Source organism: Dryobates pubescens, chromosome 12 (assembly GCF_014839835.1).
Source record: "Dryobates pubescens isolate bDryPub1 chromosome 12, bDryPub1.pri, whole genome shotgun sequence".
In the NCBI taxonomy this organism is placed as follows: Eukaryota; Metazoa; Chordata; class Aves; order Piciformes; family Picidae; genus Dryobates; species Dryobates pubescens.
In genome coordinates this window covers 7458721-7474639 of record NC_071623.1, presented here as the reverse complement: position 1 = coordinate 7474639, position 15919 = coordinate 7458721, and the positions used below count along the sequence as shown (strand labels likewise).

Sequence of the window (15919 nt, the reverse complement as noted above, 5' to 3'; positions counted from 1 at the left end):
TGTTTAAAGGTGGTTTGGATGTGGTGCTTGGGGCTCTGGTTCAGGGGTGACCCTTGTGGAGTAGGGTTAATGGTTGGACTTGGTGATCCTGAGGCTTTTTTCCAACCTGAATGTTTCTGTGATGCTGTGAAAATCTGAGATGGGTTCATGGTTTAAGAATGTGCTGATTTAAGAAACTTTTGTTGTTTTACAAGTTTCAAGAGTTCCCCTTCCACTTGAGAAACTTCTTTAAGCTTCACAAGGAAAATTCCAGCCCTGCAGGCAACACCTGTTGGCTGTGTAAAAAAGCAGAGAACATACAATGCCAGAGCAGGTCAGGCAGGATATGGATTTTGTCCTCTCACAGATTGTACAAGCCTCTGAAGCACTGATGTAGCAGTTTCTGAGCCTCTTCTTTCCCCCAGTCTTCTCCTTTGAGACCAGGATAAAATTTCTAGCAAAAAATACTGAAGGGTTCAGATTTGTCATTTTCCAACAGGAAAAGCTTCCACTGGAAAATTCCACAGCAGCTCAACCCTCAGCTGTTGAAGATCAGAGATTTTGGTGGGTCAGAGATTGATTTTTTTTTCCTCCATTGTATTGCCTGTAATTAAGCTTAATCAATGACTCAAACACATCAGTGAGCTGCATTTTCAAATGCTTTCTATTAATACTGGAGGTGCACTGATAGATTTTTTTTTCAATGACAGAGAGAACACTGCTTCTGTGAGAAAAACCACATTAGCCAAACCAATACATAGTAAGGTGATAGCCTCCTGCACAAAGCCAGGTTGGAAAATAAACTCCTTTCCCAAATTCAGTGCCTCCCTTATATAACAGAGCAGTCAAAAACAGAGGGGGGTAGAATGAAAAGGGGGGAGAGAATCATAGAATCAACCAGGTTGGAAAAGACCTCAGAAATCATCCAGCCAACCTATCACCCAGCCCTATCCAATCAACCACACCATGGCACTTATTGCCTCATCCAGGCTTTTCTTGAAGATCTCCAGTGATGGTGACTCCACCACCTCCCTGGGCAGCACATCCCAATGGCAAATATCTCTCTCTGTGAAGAATTTCTTCCTAATATCCAGCCTGAACCTCCCCTGGCACAGCTTGAGACTGTGTCCCCTCCTTCTGGTGCTGGTTGCCTGGGAGAAGAGACCAACCCCCACCTGGCTACAACCTCCCTTCAGGTAGTTGTAAAGAGCAATGATGTCCCTCCTGAGCCTCCTCTTCTCCAGGCTAAACACCGCCAGCTCCCTCAGCCTCTCCTCACAGGGCTGTGCTCCAGACCCCTCCCCAGCTTTGTTGCCCTTCTCTGGACACCTTCCAGCAGCTCAAAATCTTTCTTGAACTGAGAAGCCCAGAACTGGACACAGGACTCAAGGTGTGGCCTAACCAGTGCTGAGCACAGGGGAGGAATAACCTCCCTTGTTCTGCTGGCCACACTCTTCGTGATCCAGGCCAGGATGCCACTGACCTTCTTGGCCACCTGGGCACACTGCTGGCTCTTGTTCAGCTGCTGTCAACCAATACCCCCAGGTCCCTTTCTGCCTGGCTGCTCTTCAGCCACTCTCTCCCCAGCCTGTAGAACTGCATAGGGATGCTGTGGCCAATGTTTAGAACCCTGCACTTAGCCTTGTTAAATCTCATGCCCTTGGCCTCTGCCCATCTGTGCAGCCTGTCAATGTTGCTCTTCAGGGCCTTCCTACCCTCCAACAGATTGACTCCTGCTCCTAACTTGGTGTCATTTGCAAACTGACTGATGATGGACTCATAGAAAGAACATTTCTCAAACCAATGCATAATAAGGTGATAGCCTCCTGCACAAAGCCAGATTGGAAAATAAACTCCTTTCCCAAATTTTTTGCTCCCCTTATATAAGAGAGCAGTCAAAAACAGAGGGGGGGGGGGGGGGGAAATGGGGTGGGAGGGGGAAGAGAGAAGAAAATTTCTCTTCAGGGTGCAAGCAAAACCACAATGGAGGTGGTTTCTTTCCTGCTGCAGAGGAAGAAAGGGAGTCATGGCATTAATTATTAGAGCTTGAAATTCCTCCTGAAAGCTCTGACTATGCACATCACCTAGAGAAGGAGTCAGGAGACAGAGCTGGCTTTTAGTTTGTGACATATTATTATTACAACATAATCATTATCATTATTTTGAGGGAGGCTTGGCTGTGAGGAGGACACAAAGGCAGCACCAGGCTGAGAGCCCAATAAAAAACAGAGCTGAGAGGAATGGATTGCATCTCACAGCTGCTGTTATTGGTATTTATGTTACAAACAGCCAAGGAGAACTCCCTGGAAATGGTCCTCCCAGTATTAATGCACAGGTACTCCAGGGAGTAACAGTGACTATAAATAGCAGGCTTCAAGCCCTCGCAGTCAATGCAGAGCTCCACGACACAATTAACTGATCTGTTCCCCAGGTGCCACTGCACATTTTCTCAGACTCCAAAGGGCCACTGCAGAGGAGCTGCTGATAGTTTGCTGATGTGGTAATCAAAGCACTTTCTCCAGAGTCAGCAGGTTTGGGCTATTTCTCAACCTAATGCTTTGTGAAGCTTCATCCTTGTCTTTCCCGCACCCTCTCACTGCAAAGAGTTGAAGTGCCCTGATGCCAAGGTTTCCACCTTGGCACCCACAGAAAATGAAAACCTGGAAATTGCTGAGCTTATTATGATGATGGTAAGGCTGATTAAATGAATGAATTAATAAATAAAAGATAGCTTTTGCTTGAAGGGTCACTGATTCATCTCAGGGTCATGTCTCCTTAGTAGTCATTCATAGAATCATAGAATTGGTAGGGTTGGAAGGGACCTCAAGGATCAGCCAGTTCCAACCCCCCTGCCATGGCCAGGGACACCTCACACTACAGCAGGTTGCTGACAGCCACATCCAGCCTGGCTGCAAAAACCTCCAGGCATGAGGCTTCCACCACCTCCCTGGGCAACCTGTGCCAGTCTCTCACCACCCTCATGCGGAACAACTTCTTCCTAACATCCAAGCTGAATCTACTCACTTCTAGTGGTTTGGTTTTGTTTTGTTTCACTTACCTGGCAAGAGGTCCCAAAGGACACTGGGTGGAAGTTGAGGCATAGGAAGATCCATGGAAACAGGAGGAAAAATTATTTCAGTGTGAGGGTGACAGAACACTGGAACAGACTACCCAGGGGGGTTGTGGAGTCTCCCTCTCTGGAGATATTCAAGACACACCTGGATGGGTTCCAGTGTGACTTGCTCCAGGTGCTCCTGCTCTGGCAGGGGGGTTGGACTGGATGATCTTTGGAGGTCCCTTCCAGCCCCTAACATTCTGTGATTCTGTGAAATTTGGTGCACTTAGAGTTGGAAGAGAGAGCAATGCCTTCATGACACAGGTGGGCACCTTAGGTATTCTTAGTGGCCCAAATGCAATTTGTTTTAGGGGTTACAATTGCTTTTCGGGAACTCTTTAGAGGGAAGAAACTCCAGGATTTAAGGGTTAGACATTCTTAATGAGGACTGGATTAATCACAATTCTAGCTCAGGGACCCGAGGGAATGACATTCTGCACACAAGTGTTGTGTATCTGGTTTGATGGCCAAACTCAAACCAAGGTTTGAGTAGGTTTTTTCTTTGCTTTTCAGTTGAAATTCTTCACAGGGCATCCTTAAAAGGTTCTGCTACTGGCAGCAGAGACTCTCCTGCAAATTTCCTGGAGATAGCTTGGGTTTTGCTTCTTCACAGAGGTGGCACAGAGTAAATTTAATGTGAGAAGGAAACAAAGCTGACTTCAAACTGACAGCTGGAGATGGAGCAACTCCTCTTTTGATCATTACAGAATCACAGAATCAACCAGGTTGGAAGAGATCTTCAAGATCATCAAGTCCAACTGATCACCCAATCCTAACTAATCAACCAGACCATGGCACCAAGTGCCTCATCCAGTCTCTTTTTAAACACCTCCATGGATGGTGACCCCACCACCTCCCTGGGCAGCCCATTCCAATGGCCAGTCTCTCTGTGTGTCTTTAGTCTTCCAGGCTCTGACTGGACAAATCTGCTCAACAAAGCCTTTGCCTTGGACTCCATTTCTCATGTGCTTTCTGTTGACCTCTCAAAGTCTGTTTCCCTGAGCTGTTCACTGTGCTTAGCTTTAGCTGTTAACTATCAGCTGCTGCTGCTTATTGCACTTAACTAGCTCTCAACCTCCAGGCCTCAGGGGCAGATAATGGGAATGAGCTGGTGCCTCACTGCCCTCTCTAGGCTGCTCTTCAGTTTTCCCAACCACTTACATGAAACCCTTGATGGCATTGTTAGCACTCACTGAATTAATTTGAATTAGGCTTCTCCCTAAGCTTCTGGATAAAGCACCCAGAGAAATGAGAGCAGCTAGTTACAATACAAAACAGCCAGAGCTGAAAGTTTCCATTCAGGAATTTTTCTGGCCAGAATGTAACTCAATCTTATGCTACAGACTGGCTGCTGGTCACCATCCATCTATTTTACCTGCCAGTGAGGAATGTCCCTGGAGGGGACACACTTACAAGCTTGTTTCTGTGCTTCTGACAGGCAGCTTCTCACATATTTTTTTTTGCATGAAGGAAATGGCATCTGTAAAGCTGATCTGAAGATAAACTCAGAAGGATCAGAGATTGCCTTTCCTGTGCAGCTTCCATTAAGCTATTGGAGTTTATTTTTAAGTGTGTGATCAGCTAAGACCTATTCCACCTGATCTACTTGAGGATGTCCCTGCTGACTGCAGAGGGGGTTAGACTAGATGACCTTCGGAGGTCCCTTCCAACCCAGACCATTCTGTGATTCTATACCGAAGGAAAGACATTCTGGGTGCTTCAGCTGGTCACCAGGGAGGACAGAGCACCCACACCTCCTACTGGCAGCATCATGCCAGCCTCCTGTTGTCATGATGCCACCAAGCAGCTAATTTCACAACAACAAACAGAAAGTTCACCCTCTAAACTGAAGTGGCTTGGAAATGAGACAAAGCACTTTGCAGGTAGGAGGGCTCTGCAGAGGGACCTTGCCAGGCTGGATAGATGAGCAGAGTCCAAGGGCATGAGATTTAGCAAGCCTAAGTGCTGGGTTCTACATATTGGCCACAACAACCCCATGCAGTGCTACAGGCTAGGGACAGAGTGGCTGGAGAGCAGCCAGGCAGAAAGGGACCTGGGGGTACTGGTTGACAGTAGGCTGAACGTGAGCCTGGAGGTAGATGATCTCAAGGATAACCTAGTTCCAACCCCCCTGCCATGGGCAGGGACACCTCACACTAGACCAGGTTGCTCACAGCCACATCCAGCCTGGCTGCAAAAACCTCCAGGGATGAGGCTTCCACCACCTCCCTGGGCAACCTGTGCCAGTGTCTCACCACCCTCATGGGGAAGAACTTCTTGCTAATGCCTAATCTAAACTTCCCCTCCTCTAGCTTGGATCTATTCCCCCTAGTCCTATCACTACCTGACATACAAGAATATGTCTGAATTGTTTGGAAGGGAGTTTTCAACAGGAAGAAAGAGTTTCTTGAAGAAATGTATCCAAATTTATCTTTGCAGAGGCTCTAAAATCTGTGACTTACCCGAGAGAATTCAAGCCAGTGGTACTGGAAACGTCTGCTGAGGTTAAACAGTCTTGAATAAACCATCCTCCACACCAGATAGTTGGCAAGAGTCCTGTTGGGTCAGATAGGATTTTTTTATCAGGCATCTAAATGCACATGATGGACCACAGAGCACTCCCAGAAACCTCTCTACAAACATTTCAACTGAACCAGTGAAAATTTCACCCTGAAAATTAACTATTGGTGCAGTCCCCTACTACAGAGGAGGTTCTGTGTGATGGCAGCCAGTTAATGTGTGATTGCATCCTGATAACCATCTTCTAGGAGACCATTTGTAATGAGCCCATCTCCTAGGATGTCATTTTTTAGGCAATGCTTTTTTTTTCAAGAGGCAGTTTTCATTTTCCGTGGAAGTGGCAGGGACTGTGTCCTAATAACAGCTGCATGAAAGTTCTATCCAAAGATAAGGAAAGAACTCGTTTTCCTTTTGTAAATCAAAGTGATTGTTATCTCTCCTCATTAGTAGGGCCCATAAATTGTAACTATGAAACAGAACAGATTGAATGATAGAATTGTCAGGCCTGGATCCTCAAGATCATCCAGTTCCAACCCTCTGCCATGGCCAGGGACACCTCACACTACATCAGGTTGCTCACAGCCACATCCAGCCTGGCTGCAAAAACCTCCAGGCATGAGGCTTCCACCACCTCCCTGGGCAACCTGTGCCAGTCTCTCACCACCCTCATGGGGAACAACTTCTTCCTCACATCCAGTCTGAATCTATCCATTTCTAGTTTTGTTCCATTCCCCCCCAGTCCTATCACTCCCTGACACCCACAAAAGTCCCTCCCCAGCTTTCCTGTAGCCCCCTTCAGATACTGGAAGGCCACAATTAGGTCTCCTCAGAGCCTTCTCTTCTCCAGACTGCACAACCCCAACTCCCTCAGTCTGTCCTCATAGCAGAGCAGCTCCAGCCTGCTGCTCATCCTTGTGGCCCTTCTCTGGACACCTTCCAGCACCTCCAGATCCTTCCTGTAGTAAAGGCTCCAGAACTGGACACAGTGCTCCATGTGGGGTCCCACCAGAGTGGTGCAGAGGGGGAGATTCACCTCCCTCAGCCCTGCTGACCACACTTCTCTTGATGCAGCCCAGAGTACAGTTGGCTCCCTCAGCCTCTCCTCATAAGGAAGATGTTCCACTTCCGTAAGTATTTTTGTGGCTCTGTGATGGACTCTTTCAAAGAGTTCCCTGAGGTCCTTCCTGAACTGAGACACCCAGAGCTGGACACAGTATTTGAGATGCAGCCTCACCAGGGCATAACAGAGGGGGAGGAGAACCTCTCTTGACCTACTTACCAGAGCCCTTCTAATCTACCTCAGGTGGATTAGCTTCTTGGCCACAAGAGCCTTTTGCTGGCTCATGGTCATCCTTCCATCCAGCAGGACCCCCAGGTCCTTTTCCCTTTCACTGCTCTCCAACAGGTCAGTCCCAACCTGTGCTGATACACAAAATCCTCTTTGCTCCTCTATGAGAGCAGACATCTGTTGTCATAAGCTTTCAGAAGAGTACACAGCCCCTATTCTAACTTCCAAATGACTGCTACAGAAAGAAATGTAGGCTTGCTTTTAAGCAACCTGCCCCTTGGTGTGATGCACACTCCCAGAAGTTAAATTATACCAGTGCTTAGGAGTATCTGCTGAGGACCTCTCTGCCCTCTCTTGGAACAGAAGAGATTGCTCTTGTAAAATTCTGTGAGTTTGCATTGCTTTAATTGACAGACAAAGTGGTAATTAAAAAGAGGATAGATCTGATATGAGCTAGATGATGGAGAAATGAACTGGCATCTCAAGGGAATGATCCCTCTCACACATTTTAGAGGTCTGATGGAAAAGTGTCTTCAGGAATTGAAAAGTGTGCTCAGGGATTGGAAATTGTATTCAAGGATTGAAAACTCTATTCTGGGATTGAAAAGTGTACTCAAGAAGTGAAAACTCTATTCTGGGATTAAGAAAACTGCATCCAGGGATTGAGAACTGCATCCAGGGACTGAGTCATGAATCAAATTACAAGCACCAAAAAACCCTTCTGTGTCCACTGCTAATTCAAATCAAATTACTGTAATTTCATCTCTAGTTTTTTAGAGGCAGGCTAAGAGCAGAAAGGAGAGATCCCTTCCAACCTAACCCAATCCACGAATCCAGTGCTCCCCTGCCTCTCCTATGCTGCAAGAATTACAGAGCACTCCTCTATTAATTGCCTCATACTGCAAAGATTGGGTAAGGTAAGGCAAAGGAAATCAGTTAATCATTCTGAAATCCATGGCAACAAAAAAGCTGCTTCCTGCCAACAGCTTTGAACACCTCCAACAAGGACACAATTTACTGTATCCTCTTGATGGCTCACACTAAGCACCAGCACACAGGTGTCAGGGAAGGCAGAAGAGAAGGCTCTGGGGAGACCTAATAGCAGTCTTCCAGTACCTGAAGGAAGCCTACAAGAAGGATGAAGAGACACTGTTTCCAAAGGCCTGCAGTGATAGGATGAGTGGCAATGGTTTGAAATTAGAGAAGAATAGGTTTAGATTGGGTGTTAGGAGCAAGTTCTTTACTATGAAGGTAGTGGAACACTGGAACAGGCTGCCCAGAGAGACTGTGGAGTGTCCTCCTCTGAAGACATTCAAAACCCATCTGGATGCATTCCTGTGTGACCTACTCTAGGTGCTCCTGCTCTGGCAGGGGGGTTGGACTGGATGATCTTTGGAGGTCCCTTCCAGCCCCTAACACTCAGTGATTCTGTGTAGGTTGATGCTTCATCTCCTGAAACCATGAAAAGTTAATTCACTTTCTAATCACTGAAACAAATCTCCAGTTTTGAAATGTTGGAAGCAGGGATTTGATTGGTCTAGACATGTACTGTAAGAAACCAAATTCATATTGTTTGCATGCATTTAACCTTTAAAGGATCACATGGAGAGTGGCAAATGAGATTAGCTGAAAGAAAATCTCCTTGTTAACTTTTCAGAGTTCACCCTACTGGGAAATGCTAAGACCTCATTGTCAGGAGGTTGCAGTAAGGCAATTTCCTAATCTGATCAGGCCAGATAACAAGGTTGCCTCAGGAGCAGATGATGACATTTTAAGTAATGAACATCATCATCCAACAGACAAATATGATCTCTGTTGCCATGTAGTGACTGTTACAGGTAAGACTGAACAGAAAATGCCTAAACCATTACCAGCTATAAGATATTCAGTCTAAACCTATGTATGTCCAGCAGATCCAGGGATGCTCTCCTTCCCCTCTACACTGCCCTGATGAGACCTCACCTGGAATACTGCATCCAGTTCTGGGCTCCTCAGTTCAAGAGGGACAGGGATCTGCTGGAGAGAGTCCAAGGGAGGGCTACAAGGATGCTGAAGGGACTGGAGCACTGCTTGATGAGGAGAGGCTGAGAGACCTGGGGCTGGTTAGTCTGGAGAGAAGACTGAGAGGGGATTTAATCAATGCCTATAAATGTCTGAGGGCTGAGGGTCAAGAGGGAGAGGACAGGCTCTGCTCACTTGTGCCCTGTGATAGGACAAGGGGCAATGGATGTAAGCTGCAGCACAGGAGGTTCCAGCTCAACATGAGGAAGAACTTCTTTACTGTGAGCACTGCAACAGGCAGCCCAGAGAGGTTGTGGAGCCTCCTTCTCTGGAGACTTTCAAGGCCTGTCTGGATGTGTTCCTGTGTGACCTGTGCTGGCTTCTATGGTCCTGCTCTGGCAGGGGGTTTGGACTGGAAGGTCTCTGGAGGTCCCTTCCAACCCCTAACATCCCGTGAGCCTGATAAACCTCAGCAGAGAGTGAATTCTCAGAGAAATAACTAGTCCAGACCCCCTCCCTGCAGAGAGCAGAGACCTTAGGAGGTCCCTTCCAACCCAAACCATTCTGTGATTCTATGAAAGATCATCAAGAATGATGTTTCAAAATGGGACATCATATTCACAAAACCTTTACATCACAATGCTCAATGGTTTCTTGCTTCCCTGCATGAAGCACATCCACTGTGTTTAATCTGAGCCACCTGCATTTCACAACTAAGTTCATAGAATCATAGAATGGTCCAGGCAGGAAGGGACCTCCAAAGGTCATCTACTCTGACTTCCCCACAGTCAGCAGGGACATCACCAACTAGGGTTGCCCAGGGCCTCATTGAGCCTTACCTTGAATATCTCCCAGGAAGGAGCCTCAACCACCTCCCTGGGCAACCTGTTCCAGTGTTCCACCATCCTCACAGTAAAGAACTTCTTCCTGATAACCAATCTAAATCTGCCCTTCTCTAAACTGAAGCCATTGCCCCTTGTCCTATCACTGCAGTCTCTTTCTGTCCTTCCGGTAGCCCCCTTCGGTTACTGGAAGGCTGCTCTTAGGTCTCCCTGGAGCCTTCTCTTCTCCAGGCTGAACACCCCCAGCTCCCTCAGCCTGTCCTTGTAGCAGAGTTGCTCCATCCCCCTGATCATTCTCATGGCCCTCCTCTGGACCTGCTCCATCAGGTCCATGTCCTTCTTATACTGAGGATGCCAGACCTGCACACAGCACTCCAGGTGAGGTCCCACCAGAGTAAAGTGTCAGAATCACCTCTCTGGACCTGCTCGCAACACTACTTTGGATGCAGCCCAGGGTGTGATTGGCCTTCTGGGCTGTAAATCATTTCACAAGGTACAAGACTCTACCAGTAAGAGCTGCTGAATCTATCTGGAAAGAGTAACTTTACTGCAACCTCTGTTTTCCATCTAGAACAAAAGAGGTGTTGAAACTGCAAGCCCTCCTGCTACGCACAAGCTGATGTTCACATCCTCACTCAAACAAAACCAAGCAGACCTTTTGCCTGGAGGCTTGATTCCAAGAACATCTGAAGCAGCTGAAAAACCCCAGGAAATGCCTAGGATATGAAGTTCCCTCTTAAGTGTAAGTGAAACCATCAGAGGATCCTTACTTTTTCCTCTCATTTTCTAATATCCTGAATAAATCTTTGAAGTACTGAGGCACACGGACAATCACGTGCTCTGCAGGACCTATGTCTTTGAGCTCCGGATAGAGTTTGGTGTCGATCACCTTCTTGATGTAGCCCAGCCAGTCAAACTGCAAGGAGAAAGAGGAAGCCTGGTTAAAGCAGATTAGGAAGAGAGATGATCACAGACTCATAGAATTGTCAGGGTTGGAAGGGACCTCAAAGGATCAGCCAGTTCCAACCCCCTGCCATGGCCAGGGACACCTCACACTACAGCAGGTTGCTCACAGCCACATCCAGCCTGGCTGCAAAAACCTCCAGGCATCAGGCTTCCACCACCTCCGTGGGCAACCTGTGCCACCCTCATGGGGAACAACTTCTTCCTAACATCCAATCTCAATCTCCCCACTTCTAGTTTTGTTCCATACCCCCCAGTCCTATCACTCCCTGACACCCTCAAAAGTCCCTCCCCAGCTTCCCTGTAGCCCCCTTCAGATACTGGAAGGCCACAATAAGATCTCTTTGGAGCCTTCTCTTCTCCAGACTGAATAACCCCAACTCCCTAAGTCTGTCCAAATAGCAGAGCAGCTCCAGCCCTCTGCTCATCCTCATGGCCCTTCTCTGGACATGTTCCAGCACCTCCAGATCCTTCCTGTAATAGAGGCTCCAGAACTGGACACAGTGCTCCAGGTGTGGTCTCACCAGAGACGAGTAGAGGGGGAGAATCACCTCCCTGGCCCTGCTGGCTATGCTGCTCTTGCTGCAGCCCAGGCTCTGCTTGGCTCTCTGGGCTGCAAGTGCTCACTGCTGGTTCCTGTTGAGCTTCTCATCCACCAGCACCCCCAAGGCCTTTTCTCCTGGGCTGCTCTCAAGCCAGGCCCTGCCCTAGTTGCATCCTGGAGACTAATGGCTTCAAAGCTTGTTAAAGCTTTAGCACCCAGTGCACTTTGTCCTTACTGAGGTTTGAAAACATCTCCTGGCTTGGTTTAGAGTGAGACAGATACTCTTTTACCTCTTCCCAAAGGGGTAAAAGGAAAATGGTCACACAAAGAATCAGGCAGGATTGGAAAGTTGGAATGGAAACGCTATTCATAACCACATAAACCAGCACAAAGCACATAAAATACACCAAAATCCGTAGTCTGGGCTGACCACAGAAGCTCTTTAAGACAAAGCTTCACACAAACCTCCCTTTAAACTGGGCCAACAAACCCAAGCCTTCATTGCCTCCCCGCCCCAGGCTTCTCTACCCTCCACACCACACCATTGTGACAAAGGTAAAATTTGGCTTGGCAGCTCCAGGCCCCAGTTAGGCTGCTCCAGCCCTACCTGGCAGCATTGCCAAGGCCAAAACCAGGCCTCACTCCTCTGCAAGAGATAGGAGCCTGTGCATCCTCCCAGGAGGAGAGAGGAAGGGAACAGGGGAAGAAAACCAACTCTGCAGCCAGTTTTTGGGGATGCACAGGATCACAGGGTGTCAGGGGTTGGAAGGGACCCAAACAGATCATCGAGTCCCACCCCCCTGCCAGAGCAGGGCCATACAATCCAGCTCAGGATGCAGGGCTTCAGGGAATGTTATACACTTCCCAGTCCACCTCCTGGACACTCTGTAGCTCCTGGGGGTCTGTAACTTTATGGCTCTTAAAGGCACCTAGGCCCTAAACCTTCCCACATTTAAAGTCAAAACTGTATTTAAAGAGCCCTATACTATAATTGAGTACACATATTCCTAATGATCCTCCTCTAACGTGCTGCTCTGTGCACTAAAAGCTATTTTAATTACATAGGTCAGACATGAAAAGAATATTTCTGGCCCAATTATCCCCAACCAACCAACCTGTGGAATCATGGCACTGAGCTCTGATATGTTCATCTTGTTGTACATCACCTCACTTGTTCGATTCTCATATGGAATCATGATCTGGGAGAGGGGAAAAACCAAACACCAAAGTCATCAAAACAGGGATTATCTTGCAGGCACCTGTTCTTATAACCAATACTGTCCATCACAATCCCAGGGCAGAAATAGCTCACCACTGTTTTCCAAGTGGCATTCATACAATCAGAGAACTATCACGGTTGAAAAGGACCTCAAGGATCATCCAGTTCCAACCCCCCCTTGTCACAGGCAGGGACACCTCACACTACAGCAGGTTGCTTACAGCCACATTCAGCCTGGCTGCAAAAACCTCCAGGGATGAGGCTTCCATCACCTCCATGAGCAACCTGTTATAGTGTCTCACCACCCTCATGGGGAACAACTTCTTCCTAACATCCAATCTGAATTTCCCCACTGCTAGTTTTGCTCCATTTCCCCCAGTCCTATCACTCCCTGACACCCTCAAAAGTCCCTCCCCAGCTTTCTTGTAGCCCCCTTCAGATACTGGAAGACCACAATTAGGTCTCCTTGGAGCCTTCTCTTCTCCAGACTGAACAGCTCCAACTCCCTCAGTCTGTCCTTACAGCAGAGCAGCTCCCGCCCTCTGCTCATCCTTGTGGCCCTTCTCTGGACACCTTCCAGCACCTCCAGAGATCTCTCCAGAACTGGACACAGTGCTTCAGGTGGGGTCTCACCAGAGAGTAGAGGGGGAGAATCATCTCCCTTGACCTGCTGGCCACACCTCTCTGCATGCAACCCATTAAATCCCCTGAGGATGGCATTTAACTCCGAGAAGTGGAACACAGTTCATTGTCACTGTAACTCACTGCTGGGGAATTTAATGAGCTGCATGCCTTCTTTGAATATATTAGACCAATTTTAACTCTGATTGTACTGAGGAAACACACATTGACTCATAAGAGCTAAAAGCACCATTAGTAGATATTCATTCTGGTGTGTCAAGTAGAAGCCAGCCTCAAACTGCATGGTTTAAAAAGGTCCAGTCTCAGATAGAATCATAGAATCAATAAGGTTGGAAAAGACCTCAGAGATCATCAAGTCCAACCTATTACCTAATGCCTAACACCTCCTGACACCTAAACCATGGCTTCAAGTGCCACATCCAATCCTTTTTTGAACACCTCAGGGACAGGGACTCCACCACCTCCCTGGGCAGCACATTCCAATGGCCAATTGCTCTTTCTGGGAAGAACTTTCTCCTCACCTCCAGCCTAAACCTCCCCTGGCACAGCTTAAGACTGTGTCCTCTTGTTCTGGTGCTGGGTGCCTGGGAGAAGAGACCAACCCCCACCTGCCTACAACCTCCCTTCAGGGAGCTGTAGAGAGCAAGGTGGTCTCCCCTGAGCCTCCTATTCTCCAGGCTAAGCAACCCCAGCTCCCTCAGCCTCTCCTCACAGGGCTGTGCTGCAGACCCCTCCCCAGCCTTGTTGCCCTTCTCTGGACATGTTCAAGTGTCTCAATGTCCTTCTTAAATTGAGAAGCCCTGAACTGGACACAGGACTTAAGATGAGGCCTAACCAGTGCTGAGTGCAGGGCAGGATGACTTCCCTGCTCCTGCTGGCCACACTATTCCTGATCCAGGCCGGGATACCATTGGCCTTCTTGGCCACATGGGCACATTGCTACTCATGTTCAGGTAGGTACATAGTAGAAAATCAAGCCATGTAAAAGATACAGCTTAAAGTTCTCCAGTGTTCAAGAGAAACAAGACTTCCCAATGTCAATCCCATCCCATCTCTGAGCTACATCCTATACTCTGTGAAGTTTAAAGAGGGCAGACTGACGCCAGGCGAAGCAGACAGCTGGCAGTTCTCCAGCCACAATTCCCCAGTAAGTGTCTGTGGTTTTACTATTGCTCAAGCCATCCAAAAAACCCCCACCAAAAATGCCCCAAAAAATCCTTTCTTCTCCCTTTCTGTAAATTTCATGTATCTGATAAACCTTTAAACTCTTCTTGAAGCCCTTTGCTCCCTTGTTGGCTTGTCTTTTGGCACATAGGGACAGCCTGCTCCTTAGAGATTTACTTCTAGAAGACTGTTCAGCCCTCCTTTAGGACAGCCTGCCAAGGGACACTGTCAGTCAGACTCCTAAGCAGGCCAAAAATCTGCCCTCTGGAAGTGCAAGGTGGCAATTTTGCTGCCCCCTCCTCCTCTTACTTCTCCAAGCATCAAAAGAAGTGGAGGTTAAGGGGAGACTTCATCGCTCTCTACAACTGCCCAAAAGGACATTATGGAGAGGTAGGTCCTGATCTCTTCTCACAGGTAATTAGGGATAGAACAAGGGGGAATGGCCTCAAGATGCATTGAGGGAGGTTTAGACTGGACATCAAGGGAAAAAAATTTCCCACCAAAAGTGGTCAGGCATTGGAATGCGCTGCCCAGGGAGGTGGTGGCGTCACCAGCCCTGGAGGTGTTTAAAGGTCATATGGATGTGGTGCTTGGGGATATGGCTTAGGGGTGAGCTCTACAGAGTAGGGTTAATAGTTGGACTTGGGTTTCCTGAGGGTCTTTTCTAATCTGAATGATTCTGTGATACTAAGGCTGTGGATAGAGTGACTTTCCACTTTGAACAATGATTTGACTAGCCCCCTCCCCACCTTGGTAAAGCCTAACTTCGATTCCACAGTAGATCACCAACCTCAGCTATTTTCACTTCCAGTTTTAGAACAGACTTCATGTCAGCCTCGGCTCGGGAAGCGTTGGCGCCCAGCAGCACTGCTGTGTCGACCATGAACTGCAAGAAGGCATCCCGGTACTGCAAAGAAACAACAGCAGTGAGGTGACCCCTGGAGCACAGCTGTCACAGCAGACCACATGTGCTAGTTTTAGGCTATGCCTTCAAAATTTTTTTCCACAGATCTTGAGCAGTAAAGCAGTAAAATGTAACTAAATCACTACTGGCTGTAAAAAGGAGAACAAAGATAATTCTGGTAGCCATTGGAGAGATGGCTACCAGAAGGCTGCTTGTACCAAAACAATTCTCTCTTCTCACTTCTTTACTTTGGAGAGATACTAACTTGCTTCTGCTGGACTTTGACTGCATTGTTTTGGTTAAGTCTAATAGCAACTTTCTCTGCTCCTTCCTCTCTCTTTTGTACAGGGGAGTGGGGGTGGGGCAGAAAAGGAGAAGCGAGCAGCTTCCCCTGGTCTTTGGCCAGGGGGGGGATCCTTGTGCTGTTTATCAATTGTAAATACTTGTAGATATTGTAAATCCTGTAGATTTTGTACATATTCATTGCATTCCATTGTAGATTACAGTTTTGCCTGGTAGTTACAGCTTTTATTTGCTTCCAACTGGCCTGGTCTGGCAAAGTTAATGTTGGAAAGGAAATTTCAACCCACCACACAGCACAAGGTCCATTTGAAAACCAGTCACTGGAAGTGTACTCTAAAGGTCAGCCCAGCTTGAACAGAGGGATGGGACAATATGAACTCCAGAAGCCCTTTCCAAAGAAGAAGAAAAGCAGGGGAGGGGGGAACCCAAATCTTA

General features: G+C 47.6%; 1 protein-coding gene across 1 annotated transcript in view; it reads right to left on the bottom strand.

Annotated features, from left to right (window-relative positions):
* Nucleotides 1-15919, bottom strand: part of PHEX (phosphate regulating endopeptidase X-linked) — a 105349-nt gene that overhangs the window by 56226 nt on the left and 33204 nt on the right. The window contains exons 7-10 of the mRNA XM_009900775.2: nucleotides 15068-15184; nucleotides 12368-12451; nucleotides 10516-10661; nucleotides 5557-5650 (exon numbers count right to left, since the gene is read on the bottom strand). Of these exons, the coding sequence (XP_009899077.2) occupies nucleotides 5557-5650; nucleotides 10516-10661; nucleotides 12368-12451; nucleotides 15068-15184 (441 nt within the window). The remainder of the gene's footprint in view (nucleotides 1-5556; nucleotides 5651-10515; nucleotides 10662-12367; nucleotides 12452-15067; nucleotides 15185-15919) is intronic.